Raw genomic sequence first — 15004 nt, 5'->3', positions numbered from 1 at the left:
TTATTATTATCTCTCTCCCTCTACTGCTAAAGTATTTGATCCTAAAGACAACGCTCGTGCAGTCATACACCGTTGAACTCAAGCTCGAATGATATCAACTTTTTTCGGCTGCATCCATCACGCGAAGTGATTTTAGGATTTCAGGGATCTATTCTGTTTCGGCCCCAGTGTTTTTATGACCCCCAGTTACAAATTATATGTTATATAGCACGTTACTATGTAAGAAATGTAGCACGTGCGCCTGGGGGTCATAAAAAAATTATGCTTACTAAGCTGGGGGGGGGGGGGGGGGGGGACAGAATAGATCCGATTTCAGAAGCCAAAACGAGGACCACTGCTACTTTCCATTGATTCAGACGAAACATGTTGCTTAATTTAAATTTTTATAATAAATAAGATAATAATTTTGATAAAGATATTTTATCATAAGATAATTGTTTAGATACAACAGATCTTAAACGGCTTAAACATCTCTTTCGGCATTTTCTTTTCCATCTCTTCAGTAAATATCTTCTTCTTCCTGGTTGTCATCCCCAGCTGCTACCACTTCAGCGTAATCTTGCTCCAATTGGTCCAGATCTTCACGAGCATCATTGAACTCAGCTTCCTCCATTCCTTCTCCGACATACCTTGAACAATTTCTCAATGATCTTAACTTTTAAAATATAAAAAGAGGACCGTGTACACCATCCGGCAACGATGGATGTAGGTCGAAAAAAAGGGCATGATGAGTAGCACTTAGTAGCCGGATGCTGCACTCCAAGCTGTTCCCCTCCAGACAGTGTAAAGACGGCCCAGTCACAAAAATAACTAACAAGAGGAGAGGAAAGCACCAATATATATAAATAGCACACATAAGGAACTGGTAAAGAAGAATTAAAATAAAAATAGGATATCAAGGAATGAGAAATAGGATATCAAGGAATAGGATATCATTTGATGATCTTAACTGATTTTAATGCCAATTTTGCCTCCGCTTTGTGGTGCTAATCAGGTGTTGATTTATTGACGTTGTTTTGACGAACAAAGGGCTTGTACTAATGCCGCGGAGTCAAAGATTGTTCCAACATAAGTTTTAAAAATGTAAAAAACAACGTTTTCAACAACTGAAAATGGGTCTTTCTCCTTCAAAAAAAGTTCAATTAAAAGAAAGCCCCTCCTCAAAAAGGGCAGTCGGTCAAATTGGGGGCAGCAAATCAACTCCTATGTATATTTACAAATCCGGACAGTGGTAAAAAATTAAAGCATCAGAATCGAAAGATAGAGAAAGTGACATGCATCAGAATTAAAATCAAAATAGATATGATAAATAGCAATCAAAACAAAATGTATTGATTTTGAATCAGAAAAAAGATAGAAATATTTAGGACAACAGCCTCCCTTCCTCTACAATGGCTTCAATTGGTGCTTCTACTGCAGGGCGCTGGCGATGGAACGTGCGCCACAGAGGCAGAGTATGGAGCTACGCAAAAGCGCGAATTTTATTTTTGTCGCTGTTTAGCGAAACTTATTTTTGTCCCACGAAATTATAGCCCCTGTTTACGGTTACGGCTAAGAGTAGTAGCACGAAATTTATGTTAAAACTACACAATAATTTTTTTGAAGAAATCTAATTTTGCAGCCAATTATATACAGCCTACTTCTGATTTTTATTAAAATGTACAAATTTTATCGCATGTCGAAAAAGGGGAGCTATTAAAAAAAATTGGAAAAGGAAAAAGGAAAAGAATTGCGGCAAAGAGGATTTGTAGTTTGTTGCAACAAAATTTTTAATACGGTATACCAATGAATGCGCTAAAATAATAATTTTATTTAACTTCAGAAACGTGTTTTTAAAATTTCACAGGGTATTTTTTGAGGTTTTTCAGCTATTTTGGAAATTTTTGTAGTAATTTTATCGATATGTTTTTTTTGCCATTACTTGTTTTATCGCATTCATTGGATATTGAAACGACGCCTTTTGCTAAAACTATGTTGTAGTTACCAGAAAATTATAGTGTCTAATATATAAAACACTTTTTGTGTAGAAAAATTACGCAAAATTATAATTTTTCTAAAACTATTTTGCCAATTTCTTGCAGTTTCTTTTTTAATTCAAAAATGGAAAGCATTGTGAGCCTGACATGGCTCGTCTGTTGCTTTCCAAGCAATTTGACAGTCCAATTGCATAGGAAAATAGGTTTTTTGTTATGTGTACTTGTATTATATAAAGAATTAATTGTTTTTTTTTAAATTTTCAGTTGAGTTGGCTTTATAGAATAATTTTTTTTCATTTCTTTAATTCAATTTTTGAATGTTCTGATAGTTACTTTAGTGGCTACCTGTTATTTGAAAAATTAGCTTTCCTGACAAAGAGCACTCTTCGTGTCGTTTCACCAAATAATTGAGTAACGCAATGTAGTAAAAAAAAGAGAGCAAAATCAAAAGAAACGGATTGAACTAATAAAACTCATCATGAGTTCATAGATGATCAAATTTCATTCGAGCGATTACTAGCTGCAACTAGTTAAAATCTGAGAAGCCTTTAGTTTAGAAGCTGAAGTAAAGATATTTTCAGAATCTAATTGAAACTGCACACTATTTCATAAAAACCTCATGAGACTCAAAAAAACTTCAAATTTCCATCTCTTATTTTTTCTGTATCAATCCCAATAGGCTTAAATGAGGCAAACGGCGGCTATTTTCCGGTAAATTGTTGGTTAAGTTGCAATTTTGTTGAAAAATGAATGACGATCTACATCTGTTATTAATAATTTTGAGTTATATATATTTTCATTTTGTATAGTTGAACAGGTTTCCGATTTAACTAAAATTTTTTTTATCAAAAGGGGTAATCGAAAGTGGTAAGAGAGGAGACTAAAAGTTTTTTTGAGAAAATGATAAGAGAAAAGAAAAATTTTGTTTCTTCCTTCTCGAACTCTTAAGCTAATATTTGAAAAATTTAGTACCTTGCTGTTTTTTTAAATCAATTTATTTGTTTGAAATTTAAACAAAATTAACAACGGTGTTACTCCTGATGTACTTTACGAAAAGTATAGGAAACAATTTTTCTAGAGAACGAGGAAGAGCCTAAAAAAATTAAAATACTAGTTCATCCAAGTGCTTTTGTCTCTGCCGTCCTGAAAAACTATTTTTTATGTATATTAAGGCGCCCTCTTTTTTTGGACTAGTGGATTCAGCAGAGGCATTATTTGAGAGTTACTATTTTTTTAGTTTATATAGAAAGATCTAACAAATTTTTGAATTGTTTGTCAAATTCTGCAGAAACCTACTGTGAGCCCACGTCCTATAGTTATGTAAAATATCTTATCCTATAAAATACTATTTTGGGAATTTTGCAGCGTTGCATATTTATTGGATACTTGAGACCGGAACAACAAAATTTTTGTGAGAAAAAGGAAATCGTTCCGTTTGCTGTTGATAATTCTTGATGCTTCAAAGGAATTTCTAATTTAAGGTCTCAACTGGTATAAAATTCACTGCTAATTCCCAATCAAATTGAAATTGTGAATCAGTCAATAGTACTGTTTTCAGTACGCACTAAATAACTCAAATCAGGAAAATTTTAGGGAAAAAGAATCCTAGATCTCGTGCAAAACTCTATATTTTCACACTAAACATATATATTTTGACGCTATACCTTATAAAATTGTGCCCTATTTCTTATGGAGTTTAATTTGATCTTAATTTAGTGTATTGGTGCTGTAAAAGTTGTTCCAAAAGAAATAGAAAACCATTTGAGGTAAGAATAAAAGTTTTTTTTTAATAAAAATTTTTTGTCTTAAACTTAAAACATGATTGATCCTTGCCATGTGTAATTGAACTCATATTGATTAGCAGTCAAATCAGTCTTATATCCGTTTAACGTAATTTTGTTCGGAGTTCTTTCAATGTTAATAATCCAAATAATAAAAATTCAATTTTTAAGTGAAATCGATTTTTTCTTTTTTGCTGCAAATTTTTTCCCAGAACCATGTACTCCAGGTAGTTAAGGATTCCGTTTGACTTATAGTTGATTTGATTCCAAATGCAAACTGTGAAACATCAGAAAAATAAGTTGACAAAAGAAGAAAAGATGTTTTTTTTCTGCTCCATTCTTCTGAATTGATGCATGGTTGACCTTGAAACCTTAAATTACAATACAGCAAGATTGAATAATCCTGCCACAACCTTGAGTAATGTGATATACAAAACGTCAGTTATTCAACTCGAAAAATGAAATCTATTTTTTCGATTTGTACCGTAAACCTTGAAAAGAAGAATATCTTTTTGGTTTGCTTTGAACAGTAACGTTCAAAATTGTGCGACATCCGAATTAGAAATAACTGAAATTCACTTCTTGCCAGAAAGGGAATATGACATCAAGTTGTACATCAAGTTGTGTGAGTGCGTGCTTTCGTATGTTCGTGTGTGTGTTGTGTGTGTATGTGTGTGTGTACGTGCGTGCGTATGTGCGTGGTTGCGTGGGTGTTTGCGTGTGTGTGTGTGTGTGTTTGTGTGTGTGTGTCTGTATGTGAGTTTGCGTGCGTGCGTGTGTGTGTTTGCGCGCGTTCGTGTTTACGTGTGTGTGTCTGTGTCTGCGTGTTTGTGTGTATTTGACTGTGTGCGTGTGTGTGTGTGTGTGCTTGCGTTTGCGCGTGCGTGTTTGCATGTGTTTGCGTGTGCTTGTGTGTTTGTGTGTGTGTGTGTTTATATGTTTGTGTGTTTGTGTGTGTGTGTGTTTGTTTGTTTTCGTATGGGTGTGTGTGCGTGCGTGCTTGTTTGTGTGTGTGTGTTTTTTTTCTATATGTTCTCAAGTTGGAGTTGGAAATCAATAATTCTTTACTGAATTTTCTAAGCCTTCCAGAAACCTTAACATTATTATTATGTAAACTAATATATAAGTTGATTTGGTTAGTTTTATGGAAAAACGGTAAATTGTTGGTAAAAAATCAAGAGATATCTGTTATATTTATTTACTGATTTGGAGCGTAAAATAATATAGGTTGTCTTGGAAGGAAAAAATACTTTATTTGATGTCTAACGCCATCATATGCTGGCTCAGTCCATCAAAGGGAAACAAAGTTGTTCAATGTACAAGTGATTCAATTTATCTTTTTGCTCAAGTATTGAAAACAATTTCGCATCTTCTGGCAGTCCCTTTATGTGTAAGGCTCAACCAGCCTCCACACAATTTTTAATCCCGGGTCGAGGTTTTGTCAAAAAATAATGTAAGATTAGCGGTGAATAGCGGTGAAAAAAAACTTTTTTCACCGCAATCTGCTGGTAGCGGTGAAAATTTTTTTTCACCGCATCTTCCTTGTAGCGGTGAAAAATTTTCTTTCACCGCTTAAGCGCTGAAAAAAAAATTTCACCGCTTAAAAGTTTTTTTTCACCGCATTCATTGCATTGAACGCAAATCTTACACTGCATTGAACGCAAATCTTACTCAAATTCACCGCAAATCTTACATCTTCTAGCGATTTTTAGCGGTGACACCTCGACCCGGGCAGTAACGTTCAAAATTGTGCGACACCTGAATTAGAAATAACTGAAATTCCCTTCTTGCCAGAAAGGGAACTTGACATAAAGTTCTACTGCTATTTTTTATTTCATTTTTGTATGCTTACCAGTGTACGAATGCTCGTTTCTGATACATGAGGTCAAATTTGACACACAGTCGCCTCCAGGCCTCCGAAATTGACGACGTGTTGCTGATCATGCACACAGACCTAAAGTGGAAAAGTGAGCAGAGCTGGGTTAAATGGCTGTATTGAAAACCGCCGTCACATTTGAATCACTGAGCTATAACTCAGAAAAAAACCAAGGATATATTTTCAGTTCTTCCGTCTGTATAGCCGTCACAGTTTGTTTTAAGCAACTATCATTGGGAAAACAGTAGTTACATAACCCACATTACTGTGTAGCTGATTAGACTTTCTTTTCAACATCTTTTCATATTGCAACAGAGGCGAGAAAATAGCGGCGAAAAAATTAATCTAATTCCAAAGCAAAGTTTTTAAATCGATCGCAACGAGAATTGATTAAAACATTATTACACGGTTCTTAGAGAACCTACGATACAATTTCATTGGCCACTAAAACTTTGGGACAGAAAGCTTAGTTTGAAAGATTAGTTGGACCAGATAATTTGGACCAGATAACAAAACCAGATAACTTGGACTTTAAGAAGTAAAAATCTATTTTTGCCCTAAATTTAGTGTACTAATTTAGGATAGTACACAACATTTCGGGCAAAAAATTGGATTGAAATCTTAACTTTTGACACTTAAATCAAACCTCTATAACTAATCGGCTGCATCGCTATCGGAGACGAAGACGTTTGGTTTAATTTAACTCTTGTATATTTTTGAGAAAACTCTTTCGCTAATCTGCAAAATTGTACTCTTAACTTCAATTTCAAATGAAATTCAACACTTTCGTACCCTTTGGTTCTCTTAGTGCGTTAAACTAAATCTTAGGCCCCCTCGGGCCTCGTGCCCAACACTCGGGCGCAAGAGCCCTCGTGTCAGGGCACTAGGTCCTTCGGGTGACTAAGATTTTGTTCTGACATACTTATTGCATTCTCTCTAAGTTATTCTTCAACTAAGGTCCGTGTTTCAGTTTGATAACTTCTCGATGGCGATAGCAACCGTGTGGTATTATTGATTAACTGTTGACTCTTTACACCGGCGAAACAGGGCCAGGAGTTTGGCTTACGAAACTAAAATTGGTTGAAGATTTTTAGGTTATCAAGTCGGATCAATTCTTCCCTCCAAGCTTATTGGGCATATAACTTTTATGCCCTAGGCGCACTTACTATTTTATATAGTGATGTGCTATATAACAGTACACAAATTGTTATTGGGTTCATAAAAACAGATTTTTTTGGGGGGGGGAGGTGGGGGGGGAGGTGGGGGGTCGAGCTGAGACAGAATGGATCCACGGAGACCGAGTCTAAGAGGCATTGGATCTTTTCCGTTTGTGCCCCCCCCCCAGCTTAGTGGGTGCATATTATTTGCAACCCTCAGACGCTCGTGCCATATTTTTACATATTGATTTACCATGTAATGACACGTGCTCTGTAATTAGGGGGAGCGTAACGTACTGAGAGGGGGGGGGGGCACAATCGGAAAAGATCTGAAGCATTTATAAAACGTTGAGCTTTACCTGGGCACCTCGGCTAAATCACCCCCTGGAACAGTTTTGGCAACAGTTCCATTGATTCCAACTTTGAATCCGGTTGAAATGTAATCTACGAAGTTGATGTTCTTCCTCTTTTGCAAGATACTGATCACTTTGCTGATGTCGTTCGAACTCACATCGCCTCGATAGAGCAGACATACGGCCATGTATTTGCCTAAAAGTATAGACAGAGATTATCAAAAAAGTTTTGGCGGCGAGTTTTTTTGTCGCGACTTCTTAAATCAGCTACAAAATTTTGTAAGATTTTATGGAATTATTACAGGAATAAAGGAAATTTATGTTAAGGAAGCAATGTATCTATCTTATTCGAAATAATTAATTCTTAATAAATATGTAAATGTTTCGAAAAGGATGTTTTAGGGCTGCAAAGCTTCCTGTTGTAAGCACTTTTGAATCTGTACGCTTCCACCGGATCAAATTTTTGCAATTACCAGCTTGTGTGAACAAATTAAGGGTCTTTCCCATTATAGCCCCCCATGAAATTATAGCCCCCCATTATGGCATAATTACCATGATGGGGGGGCTATAGTAGGTTATCTGACCTCTAAGCTGGGGGGGGGGCTATAATGGGAAAGACCCCAAATTAATTTATCTTTTGCATTGATCATGGTTTTTGATGGCCTATGAAGACGTGGATGTAGCCATTACAATTTTTGTACTGGTGCAAATTATTTGAATTATGGAGAGTCACATTCTACCCCGGGGATTGCTTCATTTAGTTTTTCCTGCTTTTTACTAACTGTGGCATCTCCCGTCTTATGAGGGGGTTGCTGGATTGTGGTTTCCTATTAAGTAATTTTGTTTTAATTGTTCTTATTTAATATTTTGCTAAGTTTCCAAGTATAGGGTACAAGGCAAAAACGTTCTCATTTCTTCTGACGTTCTGAAGTTAATAAGAGGGCTTTGTATAAGCAACCAAGCTGGGGTAGTAATTGAAATTATACAATTTTACTGCGTGCAACATTTTTCCATTTTTCTATTTATATCAACCAGTCTAAAGCTAAAGCGTCTTACTAGCTCTAACCCATGTTATAACTATATTAGGTGCATTCTTTTTGTGTATTTAAATTCGTATTTACCGTCCCGTGGGTTGCATTTCACCATCTGGCTCTGAGGCTCAAAACAGTTGAGAGTGATTTCATTCACAGACAGGGCGCTCATTTGGGCTTTCTCGGCTGAGATGATGGGTGAGTAGGTAATGAGTGGGTAGTGGATGCGAGGGAAGGGTACCAAATTTGTCTGGAATTCGTTCAGATCCACATTCAATGAACCTGAAATTTGCTTCAGCTTTTCCTTAAATTTGGACTCCGGATCCGATCAAGAGCCAACTTTCTGATAATGTTAATTCGCTTCTTCTGTATTTACGTCTAATGACTACTAAAAATCATTTAAATCATGTACGACTTAGTATGATTTCTACGAATTTTCTATCATGATTATCCTGAGATATCAAAATTGAAATGTTTTTTTTTGTCTTGAATAAATTTAGCTTTGCCTATTTACAAGCTTGTGCTTAAAAATTAATAGAATACTAATTTTTGCTACTTTAGTTTGCTTAATTTAGGTTTTACACCTACTCGCTTTGTGCAGCTGTTGTTATCTTTTGGCCTTTCATTGACCGAAACTTATTACGGTTAGGTTCTTTTTTTTTCAATTTTCCTTTAATGCCTTTTGCCGGTTTCCTGTCAAATTTTTTTAATGTAAGAGTTGGCGGGCGGTTTCCGCGTTGGCTAACTGCTCTTTTCCGTTAATGCCTCCCATGCAGTAAGTTATGCACCCCATTACCCCCCCCCCCCCCCACGCGTTACATTGTAAATCACTATGTTAAAATATGCCACGAGCGATTGAGAGTTGCAATGAATATGCACCCACGGAGCGGGGGACGGGGGGGGGATCCTTTTTGAATTACGTTCCTAAAGAAATTTACTTGCTCAACATAGCGTGACTTTTAATAAAGGAAAATGAATTAAACTAACTGTGGTTGGGTTGACTTATACACCCGTATAAATTGAACGCCTTTTTCCTTGAAATTTGGGACAAAAATTGAATTTTCTTAATTTTTCTGTTGAATATTAATATTAAAAATTGTAAATACTTACACTACCGGATTAATATCAGTCGTTTACTCGTTCATGAATGGCTCGGAATTCAGTGTTGTATTCTTTTAAAGGAAAAAAACTGAGGCTGGAGTTGGCGAAACTATTTAAGAAAGTGGGAGTACCTGGGAATCGAAGGGAAGCAGTGATAGATGACACCACTTGTGAGATGAGCCTGTTTAGATTGGTGTAAGTTGGGTTGTTGATCTTTAGATGCTGTTTGCAAATGTCGAAAATGGCCTCGTTGTCAACCATGAATGTCAAGTCAGTGTGCTCCATAGTTGTGTGAGTTGACAGAATTGCGTTGTATGGTTCTGAAAATGAAATTTAAACACTCACGTTCACATTTTAAACTGCCGAAAGTCTGCAGTGCCAGAAGTTGCTAGTTAGCCAGAAGTTGACCTCCGTTGACGTTCGTCATTTTAAAACGTGCGCGTTTCGTGTTTTAAGCATGGTTAAGTGACTCTGCAGAAGTCACTTCGAAATTCTGACTTAATATCTCGAACAGTTTCGCGGTTCTCGATAAACGCCAGAAGTCCTCAGTGACTTACGTAGATTCACGTAACCATTACATAAAGCGTTCGAGCAAGATTTAAAATGCCGAAAGTCTGCAGGCCACAAGTTCCCATATATACATAGCTCGAAAAATGTGCTAGTTGCGTGTAATAAGCAAAGTTACGCGACTCTTCGGAAGTCTTTTCGAAATTTTGGCTTTGCATTTTGCTAAGTTTCAAAGTAAGTACTTTTTATAGAAATAGGGAGCATTCTACTGCTAATCCGTAAGGCTGTTAAAAGACAGTTCTTTTCTCTAACGAATTATGTAGTTAGTGGACAAGCATTTGTAGTTTAGTTATTTCGATGTACAGGTTATGCAAGCAAACAGTAGTTGAAGAGCAAAAATAATAAAAATTAGGCCTGTTTTCAAATGTGTAAATTTAAAAACAGTTCTAAACCTAAAATACAGGCTGCCATAGTTTGTCAGATACAAGGTTACATACAGTCTGTCGCATGCAAGCATTTGTCTATGTTTTCCTGGTTTTAGAAATTCTTATCAATCATCTTAGATATTTTTCGTTAGATTTTTTGCCGCCTTGTCAGTGCTGGCCTTTCTAACAAGGTCTTTGTTTGTTCAGAGTCATAAATTATGCGAACAAACACTAACCCACAACGGAAGTAGCCAAATTAGGAGCTGGATAAACACAGAAGTCCAGCTTGCACTTCTTCTGGTACTCCATCGAGAGTCTCTCCATCAACAGAGCTGCAAATCCACTTCCAGTTCCACCTCCGAATGAGTGGAATACTGTAAATCCTTGTAATCCACTACACTCTTCCGCCTGAAAATATTTGGAAGTGGTCATTTTCAATCGCAAAGAGAAATGTTAGACTGTGATATTTTTTCTGCTTTTTTTAAACATTTGCCACCGGTGAAAAGAGAAAACAGCTTAATTAAAGTAGGACTATCTAGCTAAGCTATGTCATAGAATCATATGAAAATTTATTTATGAAAATTTGTTTATCTTCAATATGAAATTGCATGTTTGCTTTCACGCTTTGAAATCTCTGAACGCTGTTCAATATGAAGATCTTTGCTGATTAATCAAATTTTATGTTTTCATTAGTGTTCTCGAATTTCTAGTTGGTTTTCAACAAGTTCATATTATTATAATTTCAGTTAGAGCTTTAATTATAATTTCACTCTCGCTACGGTTTATAAACAATCGTGAGCTAGCGCTCATGTTGTCATTAATTTTTCCTTCTCAGCCATTGAATAGTGATAATTGCTTGAATGTTAATTGCCTTTTTGATGACATTCTTTAGCTGTTGACGATACAGCTGTCGATCTTCTATCAAAACTTAGTTCTGAAGTTCAGCTTTATTGTGGCTTTTTATTATTTGTAAAACTGGGGTTCGAAACGTGTCATTCCACCGATAACTTATACAGGTAGTAGAAGGTAGCGACTAGGGTAACATACTTATATAGAAATAAATAGTATTCTACTGCTAATCTCAAGGCTATTACAAGAGCCAGCCCACTTCGGGTGAGAATATAATTTGAAATTTAAATTTCTGATATCAAACAGTTTTGTTCTCTAACGATTTATGGAGTTGGTGGGCAAAAATTTTTAGTTTAGTTAATATGATGTTTAGTTATGTGAGCAAAAAAAGTTGGACAAGAGCTAAAATAATAAAAGTTTGGCTAGGTTTTGAAATATAAAAACTGTTCGAAACAGAATGTATGGAAAATACAGGTTGTCTTAATTTCTCACATACAAGGTTACGCGCAGGTTGTCACACGCAAGTCGATTGGATGTTGCTCTTTTTTTTGGACCAATGTCCGTCTTATGACCTTTTTAATCAAGTGATCAACTAACAATTCTGTTCATCTTTTCAATCACTTCCTCAATCTTTTCCCTCCCAATGGTGTAGTGTCCTCTGGCGTAGTTGTTTGCAGCATCCTCCTTGCTGTCAATCAGACAGTCAGGGTTGTACAGCTTCTTGTACGGGCCAGTCTTTATCTCGCCTAAAAGTCAGGAAGCAACATTCACGGAGGGTTTCCGAGGGTTGGCTCGACTTCGTTTCATCCCGATTCAATTAACCCCGCATTTATTAGTCCCATAACGTTTTGCCCCTCTATCATTTGACCCCCCAAATTAGCAAACCGCAGTACATGCATGTTTGGCATAATTAGGATGATATAATCTCAAGTTGGGTTGTGATAGTTTCATATGAAGTCCAACGGACCACTGAGGCGCGGCCAAATGATTATAGTACCAATGTTTATAGTACCAATTATATAAATCGGGGTCGGATTAAAATCGGGGTCGGGTCGGAGTGAAATAATCGGCTGGAATAGGGTACGCCATTCCACCAAATTAAATGACGTAGAAATAAAAAAAGAAAAACATTGATAGTTCCTTTGAGTATGAACTATAAAATACAGAACATAGTTTAAAGGCAATTTAGTGTTAAGAAGTATAAATGAAACAAACGTCACATATTGTGAAAGTTTAAAATTGTACTAAATTTACAATGTGCTAAAATATCGACAAATTAAGAGAGATGAATTATAATTGAGAAAATTTTAAAAAATGCTAATTCTTCAATTAACATTTTCGAGAAAAGAGAAAGTTTTAAAAAATGCTAATCCTCCAATTAACATTTCATAGAAGACTTAAGAAATTAGGACCTCTTTGTTTCATTTCAGTAAATTATCAGTAGATCTATTTCAAAAGCTTGTAGATTTTTCACCCTGCGAGGTCAAATTTCACTAGCGTTTGATTGTTCAGTTATAACTAAGGCCTTATTGAGGTATAAAAAGTGGAAGTAATTATTCAAGAGCTAATAATGATCTCACCAATGACTCCTGGCTCCAGATCGAGAAACAGAACCCTGGGCACGTGTCTTCCCGACTCAGTCTCTGAGAAATGCGTGTTGAATGAGTCATCCTCTTTGCCCACTGAAGTGTCACCTGTTGAATAAAAAATTATCATTTTCCTTAAGAGCTCGAATCTATTTTTTCCCTTTCTCGGGTGTTAATTTGAGATATGGTTATGCATTTATATTCAGGCAGCGCGATTCATATTAAATACTGGTTCTGATGTTTATGTTCCTTTTTTACGATTTCTGAATTAAGATTAGATTGAATGTGTGAAGAAGACCCACTTTTTTTATTGAGTTAAGTTGGGTTTCAAAAATTAAATTAACTTAAATGGGATTCTCTAAATATTCGAGACTGTTTGTAATGTCTTTTTGATCTGACAAAAAGAACATTCAAGTTTGTCCTTTTTTTGAAAATTTCAAGAAAAGTTTCTTTTGTCTTTTTTGACTCTTTAAATTTCCTCTAAACGTTTCGAATTCACAGTCACCAGTTCATGCGTTTGTGCTATTGTTGTTGCCCGAGGAAACCTAGAACAAATTATTTTTCGCTGGTCACTTAGAACGTAGGAAGGTTTAAATTTTTTATACAAAAATCTTCTGATTTATTAATATAATACTCATTATTCTTGTCTGTACGTTACTCTTATCATTTTCCTAATACCTCCATAATAAAAATGGTTATTTAGTAGGCTGGAACACTTCCCGTGGGAAGCAAGGTGGGTGCCAAGCCATCCCCTTGTTTCCTTTCCATTTACCTGGGATGAATCCGTCGGGTTGTATCCCGTGTTCCAGACAGTACAGCTCCCAGACCGCATTGCCCATCTGGACTCCGGCTTGTCCAACGTGAATGTTGATCACTTCTCGCTGTAAAAGTTAATCAATCTTTTTCTCATCACTTCTCTCAATTTTCCACGGAGCCTCACATGAATATCATTTAAGATTGACATCACTGGGATTCTATCACTGCAAAAGTTAACTAACCAATCTCTCATGTTTTTTTTTCAAAATTGTTCTTGTTAATTGGTCAAATTTGGTCAACTTGATCTTGATTGTTTTTTGGTCAACTTTGTTCATTTCTACATAGTTGATTGTATTTTTTTGGGTTGCATCTAATTATATAATTATTATATTAATTATTTAAGAAAATAATTCTATAATTATAAAATTAAATCGCACTAAATCTCCGTACGACACAAAAACAGGCGGTATAGCCTTAGTGTAACTACTCAGATTTGGTGCTCAGAACCTATTCAACGATTATTACTATGCATAAATTTTTAGCCCAAAACCAATCTGAAAACAAATTTATTATCATCACTTCTCTCAATCTTAACTGAGCTTCGAGACTTGAAAAAATTCAAAACTGTTACTATCACTAGCATATAATGGGATATTTTATAACCCATGTTATAACCCAAATTATAGCATATAAAGCCGACATATTTACGATTTCAGAGATGCTTTCTTGCAAAGGTTGGAAGCTGGCCACAATTGTGTTGAGGCGAAAAATCTATTTTTCAGACCCAAATGTAATTAATTTGCACAACAGTTCGGTACTTACTTATTAAATGCTAGTCCTAGGAACAGTTTTGACTCCGGCTCAAGCCTTCAAGCTATTTTTGGGAACCCTTAAAGAAATTAAAATCCCTAAATTTTAGAAAGTTTTTGCCCTATAATGTTCGGCGTGCGTCTTTTTGAACTTTGATTAACTTACCACCATTTTGGGCGTTGTCAATTGTTTTGTTTCGAGTCACAAGAGAGAATTGGAATTTGTTATTTTAGCAGATCAAATTGCGATCTGATCAGTAGAGAGAAATTGCGAATTAATGAATCGACCACAAACAAAAATTCGGGTTTGTCGAATCAGTAAACATTCATTCGATGCCAAGATAGTTTATCCATCAAACACATACATCCTGTTCTTAAGCTTCGCTAGTTATAAATTATTATAACTTGCTAGGTTATAACCCGGTTATTGGTAACTATGGCAAGCTTGTAAAATCTGACCAACCTTCCTGTGCGGGACTTGGTATTATTTGACTTCTTTCTTTTGCTAAGTTCATACTTTATTGGCTTTGGTAAGTTATAATCCGCACTTTATTTGATATCAAAACCTTTAATTATACTATGATTGATTCTTGATCATCTTAAGGTATAAATTGAAATCATGCTTGATTTTCTACTGTAATTTGATGGGTTTTTGAAGAGCAGAATGCATTCAAGTTATAGATCGGGTCAAACGATGCGGGTTAAAAGATCCATTTTTTCAAATCCGTATTAGTAGTAGTGAAAATGCCGGCTTTGAAACGGGGGGGGGCATGTCCCCCCGTTACAATACCGGCATG

At 35.8% G+C, this 15004-nt stretch overlaps 1 protein-coding gene across 1 annotated transcript; it reads right to left on the bottom strand.

Moving 5' to 3' along the window:
* Nucleotides 1–364: 364 nt before the first annotated feature.
* Nucleotides 365–14531, bottom strand: LOC142350718 (tubulin alpha-3 chain-like). The gene is made up of 10 exons (XM_075402662.1): nt 14374–14531; nt 13415–13523; nt 12637–12750; nt 11654–11802; nt 10444–10615; nt 9407–9595; nt 8265–8456; nt 7150–7339; nt 5610–5711; nt 365–629 (listed from the first exon to the last, which is right to left on the bottom strand). Exons 1-10 carry the CDS (start codon nt 14377–14379, stop codon nt 500–502), a joined length of 1353 nt encoding a protein of 450 aa, XP_075258777.1. The 5' UTR covers nt 14380–14531; the 3' UTR covers nt 365–499.
* Nucleotides 14532–15004: the final 473 nt, after the last annotated feature.

This window comes from Convolutriloba macropyga, chromosome 12 (assembly GCF_964194025.1).
Source record: "Convolutriloba macropyga chromosome 12, txConMacr16.3, whole genome shotgun sequence".
NCBI lineage: Eukaryota > Metazoa > Xenacoelomorpha > Acoela > Convolutidae > Convolutriloba > Convolutriloba macropyga.
This window is presented reverse-complemented; position numbering and strand designations above follow the sequence as displayed.